General features: G+C 39.0%; 1 protein-coding gene across 1 annotated transcript in view; it reads left to right on the forward strand.

Moving 5' to 3' along the window:
- LOC122788674 overlaps positions 1–21,576 on the forward strand; it is a 341,452-nt gene that overhangs the window by 123,591 nt on the left and 196,285 nt on the right. The window contains exon 4 of the mRNA XM_044055573.1: positions 19,030–19,143. Within this exon, the coding sequence (XP_043911508.1) occupies positions 19,030–19,143 (114 nt within the window). The remainder of the gene's footprint in view (positions 1–19,029; positions 19,144–21,576) is intronic.

Raw genomic sequence — 21,576 nt, forward strand, 5'->3', positions numbered from 1 at the left:
ACAAACGCAAACAGTAAACACTGCTCAGTGATCGTGACAGGTAATCCAGGAAAACCTACTGTTATAAAAAATTCAGTCATTCTCTTATAGTGTAACTGTGCTCTGCATAGTCGTTTGTATTAATATTTGGCAGTTTATGTTATCATGATATTAAACCTTATACGTCTCACTTTATGCATGCCAGCATAGCTTCTGTTTTTGGAATATGACCACATTTACTTTTTGTTGTGACCAGTCATCAGATACCTCAGAAAACTGTTATTAACTGAGCAGTGTATTTTTAGATCCAAGCATTTGACTGACACAGAATTGATGATCTCTATGACAATTGCTTAGCTTTTTGAGCGAAGTGTGGTAACATTACTTAAGTAACAAGTTTATACCTGTCAGCCCCTATCTGCAAGAATTCTGGAGAAAGTAAAAAAAATAAAATAGGGAGACGAAGGCCCAAAAAATGATGGACAGATTTCAAATATTGCTCTCATAAACTTAGACAGTTGCCACAGTAACATGATCTGAATTAGCATGCATTTTATGGAGGATATGAAGTCTGAAAATCAAATGTATATCATTAGTTGGTGATTTCAATCCTCAGTGTTTTTCTAGAAAACCACATGTGTTGTGTAGATCAGACCAAAAATATGAGACATAAGTTAGGAAATTTTGTGAAAATCTGGGCAGTTGAGAAATATGAATGAATTATGGAATGTAAAAATGCCCCTCAAAAAAATGCTTCTGTTGTTTTGAAAGACAGTACTGAACCCACTCTTTTCACTCAGAAAAGAAATGTGTCCTCCTCCAGCTATCAGCAGTATAACTCCTCCCATGCAATACATTCTGAAAAATGATGTTTCAAGGAATCTAAATCTGTCTAAAGATAATGGACAGTAGAAATAAAGCAAAAGTGCAGAAATACTTTTAGTGCTGTCAGACCTCAACAAGGAAATGAAAGAATACAGAAATAAGCCATGCAGATGAATAAAGAAGAAATAATAAAAGTTTATCATGGAGTGGACGACATACATGAGGCAAAGTACAGTTAGTGTGATTACATTTTAACAAGGTGGACTACAAACTGCCCGATTCCCACAATAGAAGAGATCCATAAATGCATGAGACAGAGGAACACGTAACATAGTAAAATATTTTATTTAAGGCTATGGGTTTATACACATATAAACTGTCAAATAGCAATACAAATGACTGTAGAGGATGAAAAAGGCAAATTGCAAAACACTAGTGTGCTTTCTTCTGTTTCAGAATATGGAAGCAGAAAATCCACCACCGGCTGGCCATTTTGCAATGAGTCTTACATTCCACTTCTATAGGCTTCCTGAAGCTGTCAGTTGTATCAAGCTTGACCTGTAAGCAGCTTTTAACAAATGCATCTGTCCAATCAGAACATCGCTGTACAACCCAATGAATATATTAGATAAAATTTCATGCAGATACAATGAGCTATTTTTTGCATTTGCATGTCTGGCCTTCAGGAAAATAGTAGACTAATGCTAGTTATGTGTTTGCATGCGGCTGGATCATAGAAGATGGCTTATTAACCTGAAATACAATGTGTGACTACATCCATACTTCACAACCTCTGCATATTAAAAACTATAGCAATGTCTTTTAAAAATCATAGCAGAGGGTCAGAAAGAGGAACAGTGTTTTATTATTTTTTTCAGAATAGAAGGCACCACATGCCAAGGGGGGATCCACCTTGGATCCCGTGAACTACCACCCCATCAGTCTGACGGGCCTGATCTGCAAGGCCATGGAACGCATTATCATGGAACTTATAAACAAAGAAATTGGCAACCTTCAAACACTGGACCCCACACAGTTTGGGTTCATGAAGGGCCAATCTTGTCTCCTAAACCTGATTGACTTCTTCGAATCAGTCTCCAGAACTGTGGACAAGGGTAAGGTGGTCCACACAGCCTATCTGGACCTCGCCAAGGCCTTCGACACCATCCCCCACTCTGGAATCATAGATAAACTTACTAAGCTGGAAATTAATCCCTACATCACTTGATGGGTTGCTAACTTTCTTACTGACAGAACCCAGACTGTAAAAGTAGCCGACTCCAAATCCAGCTTCAGACAAGTGACAAGTGGAGTACCTCAGGGTCAGTCCTGGGACCACTCTTGTTTGGCATATACTTCTCTGAAGTACAGGAAAACACTAAGGGACTCTGACTAACAAAGTTCGCAGATGACTGCAAACTGGGAGCCATTATAGAATCCCCAAATGATGTGGATATTCTACAAAAGAGTCTTACAGAAACAGATGCTTGGTGCCAGAGCCATGGGCTCAAGCTCAATGCCAAGAAATGTATAGTTATCCCCTTTGAGAAAAAACATGTACCTGTGAATTACCGCATATGTGGCAGTACACTAAACATCAAATGTGTGATAAGAGACTTAGGGACACAGGTGGACAGTGGCCTCACCTTGGATAACCACATCACTACAACAGTCAGGAAATCCTTCTATGTAGCACACCTCATCACTAAGGGCTTTTCATCCAGAAAAAATGAGGTCATTGTCCCACTGTACTTATCCCTCATTAGACCCATTATGGAATACAATGCCCAATTTGGTATGTACCGCTCAAGACATCTGCAACAACTGGAAAAGCCGCAGAAATACCTCACTAAAAGAACCACAGGCCTAAAGCAGATGCCCTATGCTGACTGTCTAAACAAAACTCCACCTATACTCTGTCACATATCATCTACTCAGAGGCGATCTCTGCTTAACATACAAGGCCATATCAACCCCAGAGCTGTTGGACATGCTACACTTAAAGAAATCCCAATCCCTCAGAGACACACTCTCCAGGGATCTAAACCTTGTCATCACAATGAACAAAACATGCTGGAGGGATAGGTTCCTGACCCAGAGACTCCCCAGTCTCTGGAATAGACTGCCCATACATGTCAAGCAGAGCGCCTCTTTGGCCCTCTTCAAAAGGAACCTTGATGATTGGATGGGAGATAGAAAATTCACCCCTGGGATCACGTCAGTTGCCCAGCTAGACAGGGGTCCAGGGAAGTACATACTGTGGGAAGAAATAGCCAGGGAATTGTTATGGCTAGGCTTATATAGGCCCTAGGGTCAATAGTCTAGTACCAACCTAGGAACCTATGCAGTTAGTGATGAATAATCTTTGTATAGAATTAATTTCATTATTTTAATAAATCATGTACCCATAAACAGGCAATACTTTATCAAAAAAGTAGTAAATCTAGGTGGAACAATGTTATGTCTGTTAACAATAATCATAACACCTTGCCTATATTATGGCTCCTTTTTGAAATGCTGGGACTTGAAATGACAAGTCCTGACATGCAGAAAAAGACTGAAAATATAAGAGAAGAACAAATATCAAACATTGTTCCTCTCCTTTAAACTTCCTTTTTTTTCAGGGGGGGATTATCCCAAGAAATGGAAGTCTCATACTTAATATATATAAATCCAGATTTCAGCAATTTACTCATACTGCAAGACTTGCCAATGCAGGTCCCAATCTATAAATGGTTACACTAAATTATAGCAGTTGTAAAGTATGACCACATCCCAAAGAACTTTTTATGAGCATTTTAAGTTACTAATAACAACACCATCTTTTTTTCATTTACAAAGGATAGAAAACGACTGTCTTGCTTGCAATGAAGTTTAACATTCTAACTTTCATAACTGTTACTCTGCAGACACTTAAACGTCTAATCAGTCTCAAAGAAAGCAAAACCTATGAAGTTTTGAAACAGCAACACTTTAAAATAAATTGTGCTGCCTAAAATATCCTGGTGACTGGTGTGTGTAGAACAGACCATGTGTATGTAACTTTAAGAAGCATTTCCAGATGTATGCACGTGCATATAAATAGTGACCACGTTCAGGCAGCAGTGCTATTTTGAGAAAACAACCAGAGTGTTAACATGTATGAGTGTGTTAGTCAGTCTGTTTATAAGTTTATTTAAATTTAAATTACTAAGCATCATTCCTGATGTGTTTGTGTGTAATAAAACTCCTTAAACCGAACCAACAACTGTTCGTCTGTTTTATCCTGACCAGATGGGCGACGTGGTGTCAGAACCAGGACTGAGAGTCTTCAAGCCATGAGGTGCAGAGTTGATGCTGAAAGTATATTGAGCAGATTGGGTCATTGTTCAAATGATCAAAAAGGGCCAGAAATGAACCTCAGGTAACCAAAACTTGCACAAATGATTTTATTTTGCAAAGGCAATGTAATGGAGCATTTGAAAGGCACAAAACACATTATTAATTAAACAAAATGTTCAAAACCATAATATTTGATAAAACTATCAGAAATACTCGTATGGGGCTCAGAATTATCTTTGGTTTGCATAACAAGTATGTTTAAAGTGAACTAAGCACATGAAAAGTATAACGAGCATGTTAAGAGGTTAAATGGGAATAATGAGTTAAATAAAAGGGTAAAATAAGCCTAAACAGCAAGGTGACTGCATGTTCTTTAGTAAAATACTATGTTTTGGAGATAAACTACTATTTCACATTGATCTAAGCCACTGAAAGCATAACTAGAGCTGTTCAAAGTATCTCAGAATGTGTGAAGTGTTTGCAGAGTGTGTACTTTATTATGGTGCAGTTATTTCAAAGAGTTTGCTGTGTGCAAAGTACAGTTATGTTGCAAAGTGCAGTCAAAGTGCATCTATTTCAAGAAAAAAGTTTCTTGTGCTGTGCCACCATTTCAAAGTGTTTCTTACACTGTACAGAGTTGTTTCACAAAGTACACCCATTTTGAAAGGTTCTTGTACTGTGTACAGTTTATTTGCAAAGTGCATTAATTTCAAAGTGTTTCTTACTCTGAGCTTCTTCTGCTGTGTACAGTTTATTCTCAAAGCAGAGTCATTTCAAAGTATTTTTTACACTTATAAGGAGTGATTTCACAAAGTACAGTGATTTTAAGGTGTTTTTGTGCTACAGAGACTTATTGGGCAAAGTGCAGTTATTTCAAAGAGTCTGCTGTGCTATTGGGCATAATTACAAGCTCTGGTATATATATATATATATATATATATATATATATATATATATATATATATATATATATATATATATACACATACATATATATATATATATATATATATATATATATATATATATATATATATATATATATATATATATATATATATGTGTGTGTGTGTGTGTGTGTGTGTGCATGTTCATGTATAATTTCAAGCACCTTCACTACTGTGTGTTGATATGGCAGAGGCATTTCACAGACCCAGTCCACTTGTGTTTGATCATAATATTGCAGAGAATTGGAGAGTATTTGAGCAGGAATACAATATTTTCATACAAGCAGCTTTTTCTGACAAAGATGCATGTACAAGGGCATTCATTTTTCTTAACTTAGCTGGGTCAGATGCCATTGAAAGAGAGCATTCATTTGTGCATGCACCAGCAGTGTATGCAGGAGAGGGAAAAACTGCCATATTGTTGTACCGGCTGAATCAAGAGAGGACCTTGAGTGCTTGAAACATAAATTTAGAGAAATGTTCAACTCCCAGACAAATGTTACATTACAAAGGCACCTATTTTATACAAGAGACCAAAAGCCAGGTGAAACTTTTAAAGCTTATATCACTGACTTGAGAAATAAGGCTAAACATAAAGATCTGGTAATTTGAAAGATGAGTTAATAAAGGACAGGCTTGTGTGTGGTGTTAATAATGCTGCAGTGAGAAAGATTTTGCTTTATGACAGTGATTTAATGTTGAGCAAAGCTACAGAGATTTGTCAAATTCATGAGCTTACAGAAAGGCACACAAGTATGCTTACAAGTGATAAGAGCTTAGTTTCAGCAGCCTCTTGAGCAAGCGTAGACAGCATGCAGCATGTGGCAAGCAGAAGCAGGCCTAAGCACATGGCAGCTGCAGCCCCTATGGGTTCTCTAGGAGGCTCCATAACTTTCTAGCAAGTTCCAAGACTAGCTCAGCAAAACAGACATGCTCAGTGCAGTATAAGGATGTCAGCAAAACCCAAGTCAAATCTTAATATTAACTGTAATAATTGTGGTGCCAATCAATGAGTCTAAAAGAGAGAAGCGCTTAGCATTTGGTCAGCAATGCCAAAAGTGTAAAAAATAGAACCACTTTCAAAAGTTTTGTAAATCAAGCAAGCCTTATCCAGTTATTAAGAAAGGTCACTCAAAAAAGCAAGTTGATCATGTGGAAAGCTGCAACCCTACTTTCTATGTAGATGGTGTATTAGTAGTCAGTGAAAAGGTTAATGCAGTAGATTTGTTTGCAGAGAATGAAGTATTTTGTACTATCCTGATCAATGGTAAACCCACAGAGATCAAAGTAGACACTGGTTCAAAGTGTAATGTGATGTCAGCATAAACATTTGCTAGAGTGAGAACTGGTGAGCAATTTAATTTGGCTAACTGTGTGAAGCTTGTTGCTTATGGAGGTGAAGAGATTCAAACCGAAGGCTCAGTGGTGCTTTCATTCTGTTCAGCTGGGAATAGTTACAGCTTGCAACTTTATGTAGTCAGAAGACCTATGCAGTCATTAATGGGTCTCAGAGACAGTTTAAGAATGAAACTGCTTTATTTTACCAAAGAAGTACATCATGTAAGCGTGTGTCCCAGTTCCAGCTTCAATTATGCTATTTTCTCGGAGTATGCTGATGTTTTCAATGACAAGTTAGGCAAACTTCCAGTTGTGTACTCCATGAAAGTAGACCCAGATGTCAGTCCAGTGGTCAGACTAGCAAGGAGAGTTCTAATAGCAATGCAGGACAAAGTCAAGGTCCAGTTAGATAAGATGGGGCAGCAAGGTGTGATTTGTCCAGTCACAAAACCAAATGAGTGGGTGTCTTCTATGGTAGCTGCTCACAAGAAAAGTTCGGATGAAATCAGAATATGCATTGACCCAAGAGACTTGAACAGGGCATTAAAGAGACCTCATCATCCCTGTGGTTATCCCATGCGTACAGTGAAGGAGGTTGCCACCCTCATGCCAAATGCCACAGTTTTTTTCTGTTTTAGATGCAAAAAGTTGATTTTAGCAAGTAATGCTTGATTCCAAACCTTCATTACTGACTACATTCAGCACACTTGGTAGATGCAGATTCCTCAGGTCTATATTATCTTATTGAAAAAGGCATTCCATCGAACGCCTTTTCATTGACCTGTAATAAGCGAAGTGCCAGTTCAGCAAATGGCCACATTAGTGATTTCTTTCCCTGGGAAAGAAATTGCTTGGCCAGAAAATCTTTTAGGTTTGGGCCTTTTTACTCCCCAAGGAAAAAAAATTTTTTAAACCCAAAAAAAAAGAGTGGCGTGCAGCAACAGTGGTCCCTCTCCACAAAGGTGGTGCCTCAACGGATCCTGGAAACTATCCCCATAAGCCTGACTAGCTTGGTCTGCAAAGCTATGGAAAGGATCATCATGGACCTCATAAATAAAGATATTGGGGACCTACAGACACTGGATTCTACCCAGTTTCGCTTTGTTAAGGGCAGATCCTCGCTCTTAAAGCTGGCCGATTTTGGTGAAACAGTCACCAAGGCCATTGATCAGGGGGAGGTGGTCCACACAGCCTACCTGGACCTCATAAGCCTTTGATACAATACCCCACTCGGGCATTACAGATAAGCTCACCAACTTAAGAATTATATAAACCCCTATGTCACTAGACGGGTTGCAAACTGGCTCAAGGACAGAACCCACATGGTTAGAATTGCTGGAGCCATGTCAGACTCCAAACCAGTTACAAGTGGCGTCCCACAAGGCTCAGTCCTGGGACCTCTCTTGTTCGGTATATATATCTCGTACAGGCCAACACGGAAGGACTGTGGCTGACCAAGTTCGCAGATGACTGCAAACTGGGCGCCATAATCAACTCTCCAGCCGACACAAGCATCCTCCAAAAGGGCCTCATAGAAACAGACAACTGGTGCCAGAGCCATGGCCTCAAGCTAAACGTCAAAAAGTGTATAGTCATCCCTTTGGCAAAAACAAAGTGCCCACAAATTACCAAGTATATAGGTGGTAATCCATTAAGTACAGAAGAAGTCATTAGGGACCTGGGGACCCAAGTTGATAGCAATCTCTCATTTGACAACCACGTGGCCAAAGTGGTTAGAAAAACATTTTATAGCCCACCTAATCATGAAGGGATTCACATCTAGTTCAGGGAGGTCATCGCACCTCTTTACTCATCCCTCATCAGGCCCATAATTGAGTACAATGCCCCTTTTGGGATGTACCTTACCAGACACCTGCAGCAACTGGAAAGACCCCAAAAGTACCTCACCAAGAGGATCAAAGGGCTCAAACAGATGCCATATGCTGCCCGGTTAAAGAAACTCCAGCTCTACCAGTGGCATACCACCTGCTCAGAGGCGATCTGTGCCTGCAGTATAAGCCATGTCCAACCCGAATTAATGGACAGCTGCACCTCAGAAAATCCAAATCCCATCGACTCGCTCAAGAGACTTGAACCTCAGCACTGGAAATAAATAGGACATGCTGGAGGGACAGACTCATAAACCAGAGGCTCCCTTCACTCTGGAATAAAATCCCAGTCCAGGTTAGGCAGAGTCCCACATTGACTCTCTTCAAGAGGAATCTTGATGAGTGGATGGGAGATCGTAGGTTTACCCCGGCTATCACTTCTGTGTCACTGTTAGACAGAGGCACAGTATACTAACCTCAAAAAAAGGCATAGCAAAATTAATTTAAAATGGGAGGCGAAAGCCAAACACACTCTGGCTAGGCTTATAAATGCCCTAGGGCAGATAGCCTAGTATGAACCTATGAACCTATGAACCTATGAACTAGAAGATCTCAGCTTTGCCTTTGTGCATAGTCGTTTGAGTATGTTGCTTTACATCATTTACAAAGTTCAGTCTTTGCCTCTCCTGTTTCTCTAAGGAGCAGCAGCACTGCATTTAGTGCACAGTGCTGAGGTTTATGAGCTGTTAATATGATTTTTGTAGTCCAGGGTCTGATTCCCTCATCCTATATTTGCTTACTGCATGATTCTGAGCAAGTCACACAACCAAACAGCGCTCTAGGGCAAATGGCTAACAGGGCTAAACTCCTCAACGGTCTCCTTGACTGCATGCCTACTGCCTGCTGACAATCTAAGACTACAGTTAAGAAATCCTCCTATCTTGCCCAGGTAATTTCCAAGGGAATTTTTGCAAGATTCATCATGTCCATATACTCTTTTCTTATCAGACTTTTTACTAAATACAATGCCTCCTTTGGCATGTACATATTGAAGCATGTCTCTCAAATGGAAATCTCCAATAATTTTTAACCAATAAAAATTAAAAGCCTTATATCCTTCAAGTATCCCTATAGATTAGCACAACTCTCCTTATATTCAGTAGCCTACGGTTTCTCCATCCATGGTGACCTGTGTCTCACTTTTCAAGCCATGAAAGGCAGTCCTATTAGGCTTCCTATTTCTTCAAAAACAAGTGACTCCACCCATACCCTTCTTATGGACCTAAATCTGCACCAACAAATAAAAAAGACTCATTGGTGTAATAGATTCTTAACTCAATTAATTTCCAGCCTTTGGGATAAGTTACCACTACAGGACAAATCAGGTGCTATTCTACGTACCTTTAAGGCTACTCTTGATGACTGGTGTAATAGAGTTTTACAACAGGGTTGTCATGTACAGCCCTGCTTAATTTCAGAGCTGAGCACTATTAAGTGCATGTAAAAGGTAGCAGGAACTTTCAAGTATGGCTCCTTAAAGTGATTTGTTAGGTAAGGGTCACTGATAGATTTAAAGTTCAAAAAAAGAATATTTTATTTAGATAATAAAATGAAAGGAATACTATGAGTCAGAGACTTAACAGTCATGCTCATATCTGAATATGAAGTTGGCAAGCAGCAGTAGGGAGGAGAAAGAAGGGGAATTTTAGAGTTATGGAGTGGGGAGGATTTTAGGGAGTGGTCAGGAAGTTTTTTGGATTAGGGAGCAGGAAGTAATCTGTAGATTTAGGGAGCAGAAGGAGAGTTTTAGGGTTAGGGAGTAACTCGGGAAATGAGGTTTAGGGAGGGGGGTGGATGTTTACATTTAGAGAGTGATCAGAATTTTAGGGTTAAGGCAAGGGAAAAGAGTTTTACAGTAAGAGAGTGAGGACTAAGGAACTGTGTGGGATGAAGTTTCAGGGTTAGAGTTTAGGTTCTGTAGGGCTATACAGTCTTATAGTGTCAGATGTTTGGAGAACTATGTAGAAACAGAAGACTGAGCTAGTGAGACTTTGACCACTTGTCTTTTTGAGGAAGTGGCAGCAAGAAAGTAGGTTACAAGCTACTAGCATGTGAGCACCTGTAGTAAGACCCAAAATAAACTCATGTAAACTAACATAACTGTCTGTTGTTTTATCCAATGTTTTAATACTGGATCAACATCAGGATATGCAGCCCTCTGACTATGGCACCAGGCCTCTGAAAACCTGTAGGCAGTCTGGTATTACCCAGTACTACCTATACTGTCAAAGTAAATGAGTGCAGACAGGTAGAGGGCCAGATATCAAGCACATTTAATATCTGGAAACACATTTAACATATATCATATTTAATATCTGGGGACAGAATGAAGCTATACTGGGACACAGAAGCACAGCAGAGGTATTTTCAGATTTCCAGAATGGTATGTACCCTCCCCCTCTACAAATGCCTCTTACATTTATGCATTTGGTTACTCATTTTCATACTAGGATGCAGTGATAAGATTATAGGTACATCAATCATATCAGCAGAAGGAAGAGGGCTGCTGCCTAAAATATCCTGGTGACTGGTGTGTGTAGAACAGACCATGTGTATGGAACTTTAAGAAGCATTTCCAGATGTATGAACGTGCATATAAATAGTGAGCACATTCAGGCAGCAGTGCCATTTTGAGAGAACAACCAGAGTGTTAACATGTATGAGTGTGGTAGTCAGTCTGTTTATAAGTTTATTTAAATTTAAATTACTAAGCATCATTCCTGATGTGTTTGTGTGTAATAAAACTGCTTAAACCGAACCAACAACTGTTTGTCTGTTTTATCCTGACCAGATGAGCGACATGGTGTCAGAACCAGGACTGAGAGTCTTCAAGCCATGAGGTGCAGAGTTGATGCTGAAGGTATATTGAGCAGGTTGGGTGATAACATTGCTCAAATGATCAAAAAGGGCCAGAAATGAACCTCAGGTAACCAAAACTTGCAGAAATGATTTTATTTTGCAAAGGCAATGTAATGGAGCATTTGAAAGGCACAAAACACATTATTAATTAAACAAAATGTTCAAAACCATAATATTTGATAGAACTATCAGAAATACTCGTATGGGGCTCAGAATTATCTTTGGTTTGCATAACAAGTATGTTTGAAGTGAACTAAGCACATGAAAAGTATAATGAGCATGTTAAGAGGTTAAATGGGAATAATGAGTCAAATAAAAGGGTAAAATAAGCCTAAACAGCAAGGCGGCTGCATGTTTTTTAGTAAAAGACTGTGTTTTGGAGATAAACTACTATTTCACATTGATCGAAGCCATTGAAAGCATAACTAGAGTTGTTCAAAGTATCTCAGAATGTGTGAAGTGCTTGCAGAGTGTGTACTTTATTATGGTGCAATTATTTCAAAGAGTTTGCTGGGTGCAAAGTACAGTTATGTTGCAAAGTGCAGTCAAAGTGCAGCTATTTCGAGAAAAAAGGTTCTTGTGCTGTGTGCATTTATTCACCTAGTGCCACCATTTCAAAGTGCTTCTTACACTGTACAGAGTTGTTTCACGAAGTACACCCATTTTGAAAGGTTCTTGTGCTGTGTACAGTTTATTTGCAAAGTGCATTCATTTCAAAGTGTTTCTTACTCTGAGCTTCTTCTGCTGTGTACAGTTTATTCTCAAAGCAGAGTCATTTCAAAGTATTTTTTACACTTATAAGGAGTGATTTCACAAAGTACAGTGATTTTTAAGGTGTTCTTGTGCTACAGAGACTTATTGGGCAAAGTGCAGTTATTTCAAAGAGTCTGCTGTGCTATTGGGCATAATTACAAGTTCTGTTTTATATATATATATATATATATATATATATATATATATATATATATATATATATATATATATATGTGTGTGTGTGTGTGTGTGTGTATGTGTATTTTCATATATAATTTCAAGCACCTTCACTACTGTGTGTTGATATGGCAGAGGCATTTTGCAGACCCAGTCCACTTGTGTTTGATCGTAATATTGCAGAGAATTGGAGAGTATTTGAGCAGGAATACAATATTTTCATATAAGCAGCTTTTTCTGACAAAGATGCATGTACAAGGGCATTTATTTTTCTTACCTTAGCTGGGTCAGATGCCATTGAAAGAGAGCATTCATTTGTGCATGCACCAGCAGTATATGCAGGAGAGGGGAAAACTGCCATATTGTTGTACCGGCTGTATCAAGAGAGGACCTTGAGTGCTTGAAACATAAATTTAGAGAAATGTGCAACTCCCAGACAAATGTTACATTACAAAGGCACCTATTTTATACAAGAGACCAAAAGCCAGGTGAAACTTTTAAAGCTTATATCACTGACTTGAGAAATAAGGCTAAAACGTAAAGATTTGGTAATTTGAAAGATGAGTTAATAAAGGATAGGCTTGTGTGCGGTGTTAATAATGCTGCAGTGAGAAAGATTCTGCTTTGTGACAGTGATTTAATGTTGAGCAAAGCTACAGAGATTTGTCAAATTCATGAGCTTACAGAAAGGCACACAAGTATGCTTACAAGTGATAAGAGCTTAGTTTCAGCAGCCTCTTGCACAAGCGTAGACAGCATGCAGCATGTGGCAAGCAGAAGCAGGCCTAAGCACATGGCAGCTGCAGCCCTTATGGGTACCCCTAGGAGGCTCCATAACTTTCTAGCAAGTTCCAAGACTAGCTCAGCAAAACAGACATGCTCAATGCAGTATAAGGATGAGTCAGCAAAACCCAAGTCAAATCTTATTATTAACTGTCATAATTGTGGTGCTAATCAATGAGTCTAAAAGAGAGAAGTGCTTAGCATTTGGTCAGCAATGCCAAAAGTGTAAAAAATTGAACCACTTTCAAAAGTTTTGTAAATCAAGCAAGCCTTATCCAGTTATTAAGAAAGGTCACTCAAAAAAGCAAGTTGATCATGTGGAAAGCTGCCACTCTACTTTCTATGTAGATGGTGTATTAGTGATCAGTGAAAAGGTTAATGCAGTAGATTTGTTTGCAAAGAATGAAGTATTTTGTACTATCCTGATCAATGGTAAACCCACAGAGATCAAAGTAGTCACTGGTTCAAAGTGTAATGTGATGTTAGCAGAAACATTTGCTAGAGTGAGAACTGGTGAGCAATTTAATTTGGCTAACTGTGTGAAGCTTGTTGCTTATGGAGGTGAAGAGATTCAAACCAAAGGCTCAGTGGTGCTTTCATTCTGTTCAGCTGGGAATAGTTACAGCTTGCAACGTTATGCAGTCAGAAGACCTATGCAGTCATTAATGGGTCTCAGAGACGGTTTAAGAATGAAACTGATTTATTTTACCAAAGAAGTACATCATGTAAGTGTATGTCCCAGTTCCAGCTTCAATGATGCTATTTTCTCAGAGTATGCTGATGTTTTCAATGACAAGTTAGGTAAACTTCCAGTTGTGTACGCCATGAAAGTAGACCCAGATGTCAGTCCAGTGGTCAGACCAGCAAGGAGAGTTCTAATAGCTATGCAGGACAGAGTCAAGGCCCAGTTAGATAAGTTGGGGCAGCAAGTTGTGATTTGTCCAGTCACAAAACCAAATGAGTGGGTGTCTTCTATGGTAGCTGCTCACAAGAAAAGTTCAGATGAAATCAGAATATGCATTGACCCAAGAGACTTGAACAAGGCATTAAAGAGACCTCATCATCCCATGCGTACAGTCGAGGAGGTTGCCACCCTCATGCCAAATGCCACAGTTTTTTTTCTATTTTAGATGCAAAAAGTTGATTTTGGCAAGTAATGCTTGATCGCAAATCTTCATTACTGACTACATTCAGCACACTTGGTATATGCAGATTCCTCAGGTCTATATTATCTTATTGAAAAAGGCATTCCATCGAACACCTTTTCATTGACCCGTAATAAGCGAAGTGCCAGTTCAGCAAATGGCCACATTAGTGATTTCTTTCCCTGGGAAAGAAATTGCTTGGCCATCCTTGTGAGTTTGCCCTTTTCCCACTGTATTGCAATCTTGGAGTCGGAACATTTAGTTAGCAGGGTTGTGGGGGCACAATCACGCCCTACTTTGTAATGTTTAAAGTGATGTGTACTTCTTGGTAGGGCTAGCAATTTTTTTCCTAGGGAAAGAAATCACTGATATGGCCATTCGCTGAAATGGCACTTTCTTTATTACGGGTCAACGAAAAGACATTCGATGGAACGCCTTTTCAATAAGATAATATAGACCCGATTCCTCAGGATGCCTTTTGGAATAAATTCTGCCAGTGAAGTCTTTCAGTGTGCAATGGAGCAATTTTTGGGAGGCTATCCATATGCTATAATAGTTGATGATTTATTGGTTGGAGGTAATGGTGAAACAGAGCATAACAGAATCCTCAGGAAAGTTCTGGACAGGGTGCGTGAAGTGAACTTGAATCTCAATCCTCTGAAATGCAAATTGAGATTACCAGAAGTTACTTATGTAGGTCATTTATTTACCTGTACAGGCTTACGACCAGACCCTTGTAAACAAGCAGCCATTCTTGAGATGCCAGCTCCAGACAATGTCCAAGCCCTTCAGCGTTTCCTTGGCATGGTTAACTTTTTGGGCAAATTCATCCCTGACTTTAGTGAGTTATTGGGTCTATATTAGATCACCGGATGCTTAAAAAAGTGAATGGTGATTAAGCGACCCTATGTAAGTGAAAGCTTTCAATTTTCGCTGTTCCAACAAAAAAATAAATAAATCAATAAAATACTTTAAACATTACATTAAGTGGGGGACTTCGCCCTCCACACACCCCCACTACTTAAATATACCAACTCCAACACCACACTACAGTGCCAAAAACGGCAAAGTAATGAAGCTGCTGGGAAAGAATTCACTTGAAAGCCGCTTCGATATTTTGCTGTTTCAGGCTTTTGAGTTCGACCAAGACACATTCAAAAGAATGCATCTTCGGTCTTCTAATAAGGAAACGAGTTAGAGTTATCAGTGCCTTTAAGAGAGCTGACATGCAAAAATGTTGCCTGGTCATGGTTAGAACAACATCAGAGAGCATTTGATAACCTCAAACAGCAAATTGCCAACCTGCCTACATTGAGATACTATGATGTCCACAAACCAGTAGTTCTTTCCTGTGGTGCTTCAAATTTCAGTCTTTGTGCAGTTATTCTTCAGGAGGGCAGACCTCTTGCCTATGCATCTAGAACTCTTACCAAAACTGAGATGCAGTATGCTGTAATTCTGAGAGAACTTTTGGCAATTGTGTTTGTATGTTCAAAGTTCCATGATTATATCTATGGCAGAGCTGCCCAAATCGAAACTGATCATCAACCTCTAGTCATTATTTTAAAGAAGCCTATGCATACCACTCCAGCAAGACTACAAAGAATGATGCTCAGATTACAAAAGTAGAATTTCAAAATGGTCTACCTAAAAGACAAACTTCTTTATCTGGCTGATACCTTATCCAGATCACCCAGAAATTCCACGGAACAGCTTGATGCAGAGAATTTTGACTGTTATGGAAGTGCATAATTTTTCTACTACAAGACTTGATGAATTAAGAGATCATACAAAGATTGATCCAAGTTTTCAGAAGCTCAACCACTTCATCAATGTTGGATGGCCGTCAAAGCAATCTTATGCACCATCAGAAGTACAACCTTATTTTCCATACAGAGATGAGATGCTGATGGAAGATGGAATCATTTTCAAAGGTCCAAAAGTTATTGTTCCTACTTCCTTACAACATGAATACATTCATATTTTGCATCGTGGCCACCCAGGTTCTGATTCTACCAAAAGAAAGGCAAGAGGACTAGTATTTTGGCCTTCTCTATCAAAGGATATTGTTAAAGTTCTTTCATCTTGTTCAGTGTGCAATAGTACTAAGCTGCATTTGCAAAAAGAGCCCCTTCAGCTAATCCAGATTCCTGAACTACCTTGGTCAATAATAGCCACTGACATATTTGAGTGGAACAATCAGCATCCTGATAGCCTTAATATAACTAGAACTGGGCAGCTGCCCAGGGGCACTGCCTGGTGGGGTGTTTTTCCAGGCATTTTTTGGTGGTGTAGGTACAGGGGGGGGGCACCAGCTAGTGTGGTGAGGGGCGCCGTGGGGCCCTTTTGCCTAGGGTGCCAGTTGACCTAAGGCCGCTCCTGATCAGCATTACTTAGTGATGTTGGTAGACTCTTATTCGAACTGGTTTGAGATTGATTTGCTACCTAACCTAACATCCAGTGCTGTTATTACTAAGATGAAACATCATTTCTCAGTCCTTGGTAGTCCACACAAAGTTATTTCTGACAATGGTACCCAGTATACCAGTCAATTATTTTAGAGATTTGCAAAAGAGTGGGACTTTATCCATGTTAGTAGTAGTCCAGAATATCCACAGTCAGTCCAACGGCCTTGCTGAACATGCAGTACAGAGTGCAAAGCAATTATTAGAGAGGTCAAAGTGTGACAATACTGATATTTTCTTGAATTTACTTAATCTCAGAAATAGACTCCATCACAACCTACTTGGCTCGCCTGCTCAGCGACTTCCATCTAGGCAAACCAGAACAATCTTGCCTATCAGTTCTAGTTTGTTGGTGCCTAATGCTAAAAACAACAGAGCAATTAAAGCCCAACTTTTTAAGAAGCATTCCTTTCAGAAGTCCAGCTATGATAAAATGAGCAGATTTTTTTTGTCCATTAAAAGAAGGCGAGACAGTGAGGATGCAAATGGTGAAAGTCTTTGATCGACTTGGTCAAGTGAGAGGCATATGCGCTCAGCTGAGATCCTACTTAGTGGAATCTGAGGGTATAGAATACAGGAGAAACAGCAGGCATCTTCTTCCTGTGTCAAAAATGATACTGCAGCAGGTTTACCTTTGAAACGTTGAAAGTCATCTTTTCGAACAGCCATTTGGGCAAACCGAAAAGCCGGGTCCAGATTGTTGACCATCTCTGAAGTTCGAAACACAGCAAATTGAAGAGCAGATTTTCTGAGTTTCAAACTCAGATGTCGAGCACAATGTCATGCCTCCTGCACCTCCCCACACTCCCCTACTTTAATATTCTAACTCTGAGGTCACACTACAGTGAGAAAGGGGTTCATTTCCCGATCCCCACTATAGTGCACTCCACACCCAAAATGCCGAATATGCAATGAGTGATTGTCAATGTGCATTCGCTCATTGCACATTTGATGCATTTTTTTTTGGCTATCCGAAAACTTGAAAACATACTTCCGCACAACTGTCTTTCGACAATGTGCATTTCAACATTTCAAAGGTAAACCATTGCAGCATCTTACCTGTGATACAGACTCTAGATTTCAGAGCAACCCTGACAATGTTCATACTGAAGAACATGTCTCAGTATCTGTTCCTGTTCCTGATGATGTCCCAGATGTCCCCAGAGTTGAATATTCCTTGAAGACAGTCCCTGTTGCTAGATCCAGTATTGACTTTTCTGTTACATGATCAGGTCTTATTTCTACACCTAGTATAAAACACACAGCAGCCTTTACATGATTGTTTTATATGTGTCTAATTTTGTATGATTGCATGTCAAAGAATTAGTTCTGTATAACTGCATGTCAAAAGATCATTTCTATGTAATTGCATGTCATTGAATATTGCCATACCTTCATCCTGCCCTTCATCCTTCATCCTGCCCTGCTCTCTCTTCCTTCATCTCTATCTACACTCCTCCATGGACTCTCCATACCTCTAATCACCAAGTACTACAAATCTACCAACCTAGAAGAATAGCTGGCAAACTCCTCTATAAACACTCCATCGCCCAAGCCTGGACCAAACTCTCAAGAGACATTTGTTCCATCATTCACCCATCCCACTTTAAAGAAAAACTCTAACTTCATCTACTCAACTCCAAAATATGTCCTTGTCAACCCCCTACTTAAGCTCCCCACAACCCTACTATATACCTTTTCAGTCCCTCCACATACAGCTAAGTACTCCACTATTGTGGATACTTATTAAACTCTACAATCAATACTGTTGGACTTAACTCATTTTGTAAATATGTAAATATATTTTTTAGTCTGTAAAAATATTGATATGTATATATCATGTCTTTGCATATTTGCTTTGTCTCTCTAACGTTCTTGTATAACTGATTTTGATCATATTTTGACTCAAATGTTTAATTCTCTGTAAACTGTTTGTGTTTTTTTTGGAGCTTTTCTCCTTGGGACTCCATTGAAAATGGGCCACAAGTCCAGCTGTACCAACCCAGTTAACAAATGTCAATAAATAAAAATAAAATAAAAAAAATTGGTATATGATCTAGTTCTCAAAGAGGGAGGATGTAGAACAGAACATATATATGTAACTTTAAGAAGCATTTCCAGATGTAGGCATGTGCACATAGCTAGTGAGCATGTGCAGGCAGCAGTGCCATTTTGAGAGAACAGCCAGAGTGTTAACATGTATGAGTGTGGTATTCAGTCTGTTTATAAGTTTATTTAGGTTCAAGTTACTAAGCCTCATTTCTGAAGTGTTTGTGTGTAATAAAGCTGCTTGAACTGAACCCACAACTTTTTGTCTGTTTTATCCTGACTGGACTAGCGATAGCGTGCAAAATCTGATGAAATCTGAAAAGGAAAGAATTGAATTACAGAAGAGGGCATTTTTCGATTCAATACCATATTCCATTATTGTCAAAAGAAAGTGACAGTGATAAAACTACCTCTCTTGCTCAATGATTTTTACCTGAGAAATTGTGTTTTGTCACCTGTTTCTCGCTTAATGCTAGTATTCATGTTTTTGTTTTGCCAGGACTGAACTCGGTTGGATGTATATCAAGCCTGATCTCCTGCCAGACTCTTTTTACATGGTGTGGATCTTGAATAATCTAATAATCATTGGGTGGCTCTTTCTATGGGACCGAGAGTAAGTGTTCTTATAAATCCATGGCTATAACTGTGAATTGCAATGGCAGGACAGACAGCTCTGAAATTAGACAAGTAAATGCATTTTGATCTTGCTGTGAGAAGTCAGGAGCACAAACCACTCAATTGCTTGTTCTAGTACAACCACATTAATTACTCAGTGACACCCTGAGTCTTCATTTTACTGCCACCTGCATTCAGCTTGTGTTTTAAAGTTTTACCCAAGGAAGATCTTTTAGTAAATAAAGTTTTATGTAATTTTGCCTCCAACAGACAAATGGGTAAATGCTATTATGTAACTGATATTTTGCATGATTTGCTACATGGCTCAAAGTGAGTTTTTTGGTTATAGGTTTCAGTGAACAGCATTTTAATTCATACACATCCATATTAGCAAATAATTGCATTTGCTATGTGAACCAGAATAGATAGGATTGAGAGATGTCCAGTAACTGGATCAATATTAGCCGTGGGTATTTGAAGAGCACAGTGCGATCTCTTGAGCAGCATTCCCTTCATACTCAGCTGCTAGCGACCCAGATGTAAGCTACTTGGCTATGTAGCTTGTTCTGCTTTTCATTAATCTGAATAAAGTTGCAGGCTTATTTTGCATCTACTCAACAGCTCATATCTGCTTACATTGCTGTTTTAGTTTGCCTGAATAAGAGCGGTCCTAAATATTGTGTACTTTCCAATATAACTTAAAGGAAAAGTAAGACAAAATATTCAGCAGAAAAAAGCATTACATTGCACAGTAATGCTGAAATATACAAAGTCAATTATAAAAAACATTGCTTAACATGGGTTTGAGATGGCATAACAGCAAAGTGAAATTACCACCGAGTCCTAATAACAGATCACAGCAAAATTACAATAAAATATTTTATTTTCTCCATAGTATTAAATACAAATATGTTTATAAAATTACTGGAGGTAACAGTTTCTGCTGGTTGCCTTCCATGTGTCAGTGTTGTTTTTCACCTACTGCTCTTGTTTGCTGTCACATCTCAAAACCATGCCTCTAGGTGAAAAGGTAATCTTAGCTGTCTCTAGAAAATCATGCATTTGGTCAGTGAGTGTGTGACTGTGCCTTATGATAGACTGGCATTTCATTCAGATTACTGTCTTCCTTCCATTGTTTGCTGAAAGAGACTCTGGCTCAGTTTGATGATGAACAGAAAACCTTGGAATTTGGGAATGAATGAATGAATGAATGAATAAATGAATGAATGAGTAAATGACTGAGTGAATGAAAGTTTTCCCTCAAAGAGGTCTTCTATCAAAAAATAATGTTGTGTTTATACTTTTAGAAATAACTTAGGGTAAAATTTCACCCTATACAACAAGTTCTAAATAAAAACATATGTGGACAACTTCAGCTAACTTAAGTGAACAGTGGGTGAAAACCTCACAGCAGAGTAGCAGAGCCAGGTCATAGTCAAATGGGGGCCTAGGCAGGGTAATGCGTCTGCACCCCCCCAGACTCCCTCCAGCCAGCCTCCCCACAGCCATTCTTGTGTCCCATTACTTGGCTATCTCTTCCAGTTTACCATAATCACTGTTCAAACCTGTCAGTGTGCATACTGTTGTCTTCTTTGCTTCTACTGGGGATTTAATTTAAAACTTTTATTTCAAATTTTATAGCACAAACACTGATAGCCACTTGCTAAACAGAACAATACAGTCTCACAATAAAAGCAGACTTTGCATGAGCAACAATAAACGTCTGTGGCCTTGAAGATCACATTCATTGAAACTGCACTGAAACCCACATTCATAGAGAATTCATTTGGCCAGTGGTGGATTAAGTGTAGCTTTGGGCAGTTTTCTAACCATGGGCCCCCTTCATACATTTAAGACAATGCATAAATGCATGCGTATGTTCTTTGAGTCACATTCCTAATTGCATTAAATTATATTCCTTGTTTAATAAGCATCACTTGTTAAGGTATGTGCTTTAAATTTGCAGTTTTGAGCATTTTTCCAGTAAGCAGTGAAACAGAACTTTTAAACCAATACTGAAAAAAAATACCCATTTCAGACCATTTCAACCCTAAAAGGCCACTCAAACTAGTATCATTATAATCCGCCAATATCTGTCAATATGCACAATCTCTACAGAAGTAAAAATCATCTGAAAGACTCCACATCAAAGAGACCTGTAGCTAATGAAGAGGTTGCTGCTTGCAAACAACTTAGCATTTCACTGCTTCATCTAAAAATTCAGGATCTGCGGCCCTACCTTGAAGAATAAATTGCCTGCATTACATTAAAAAAGCAGTGGATGTCAGCAATCTGATGTGGGAAGAGAACCTACAGGTTTCTGCACCAAAAGCAAGTGTGTTGCTGCTGCACCACTGACACTGAACAATACAGGTTTGAAACTGTATGACTGACATTGTCAGACTGTAACCCTCAGTGATTTACCAACACA

This window comes from Protopterus annectens, chromosome 1.part2 (genome assembly GCF_019279795.1).
Source record: "Protopterus annectens isolate FY-2018-M chromosome 1.part2, PAN1.0, whole genome shotgun sequence".
NCBI lineage: Eukaryota > Metazoa > Chordata > Ceratodontiformes > Protopteridae > Protopterus > Protopterus annectens.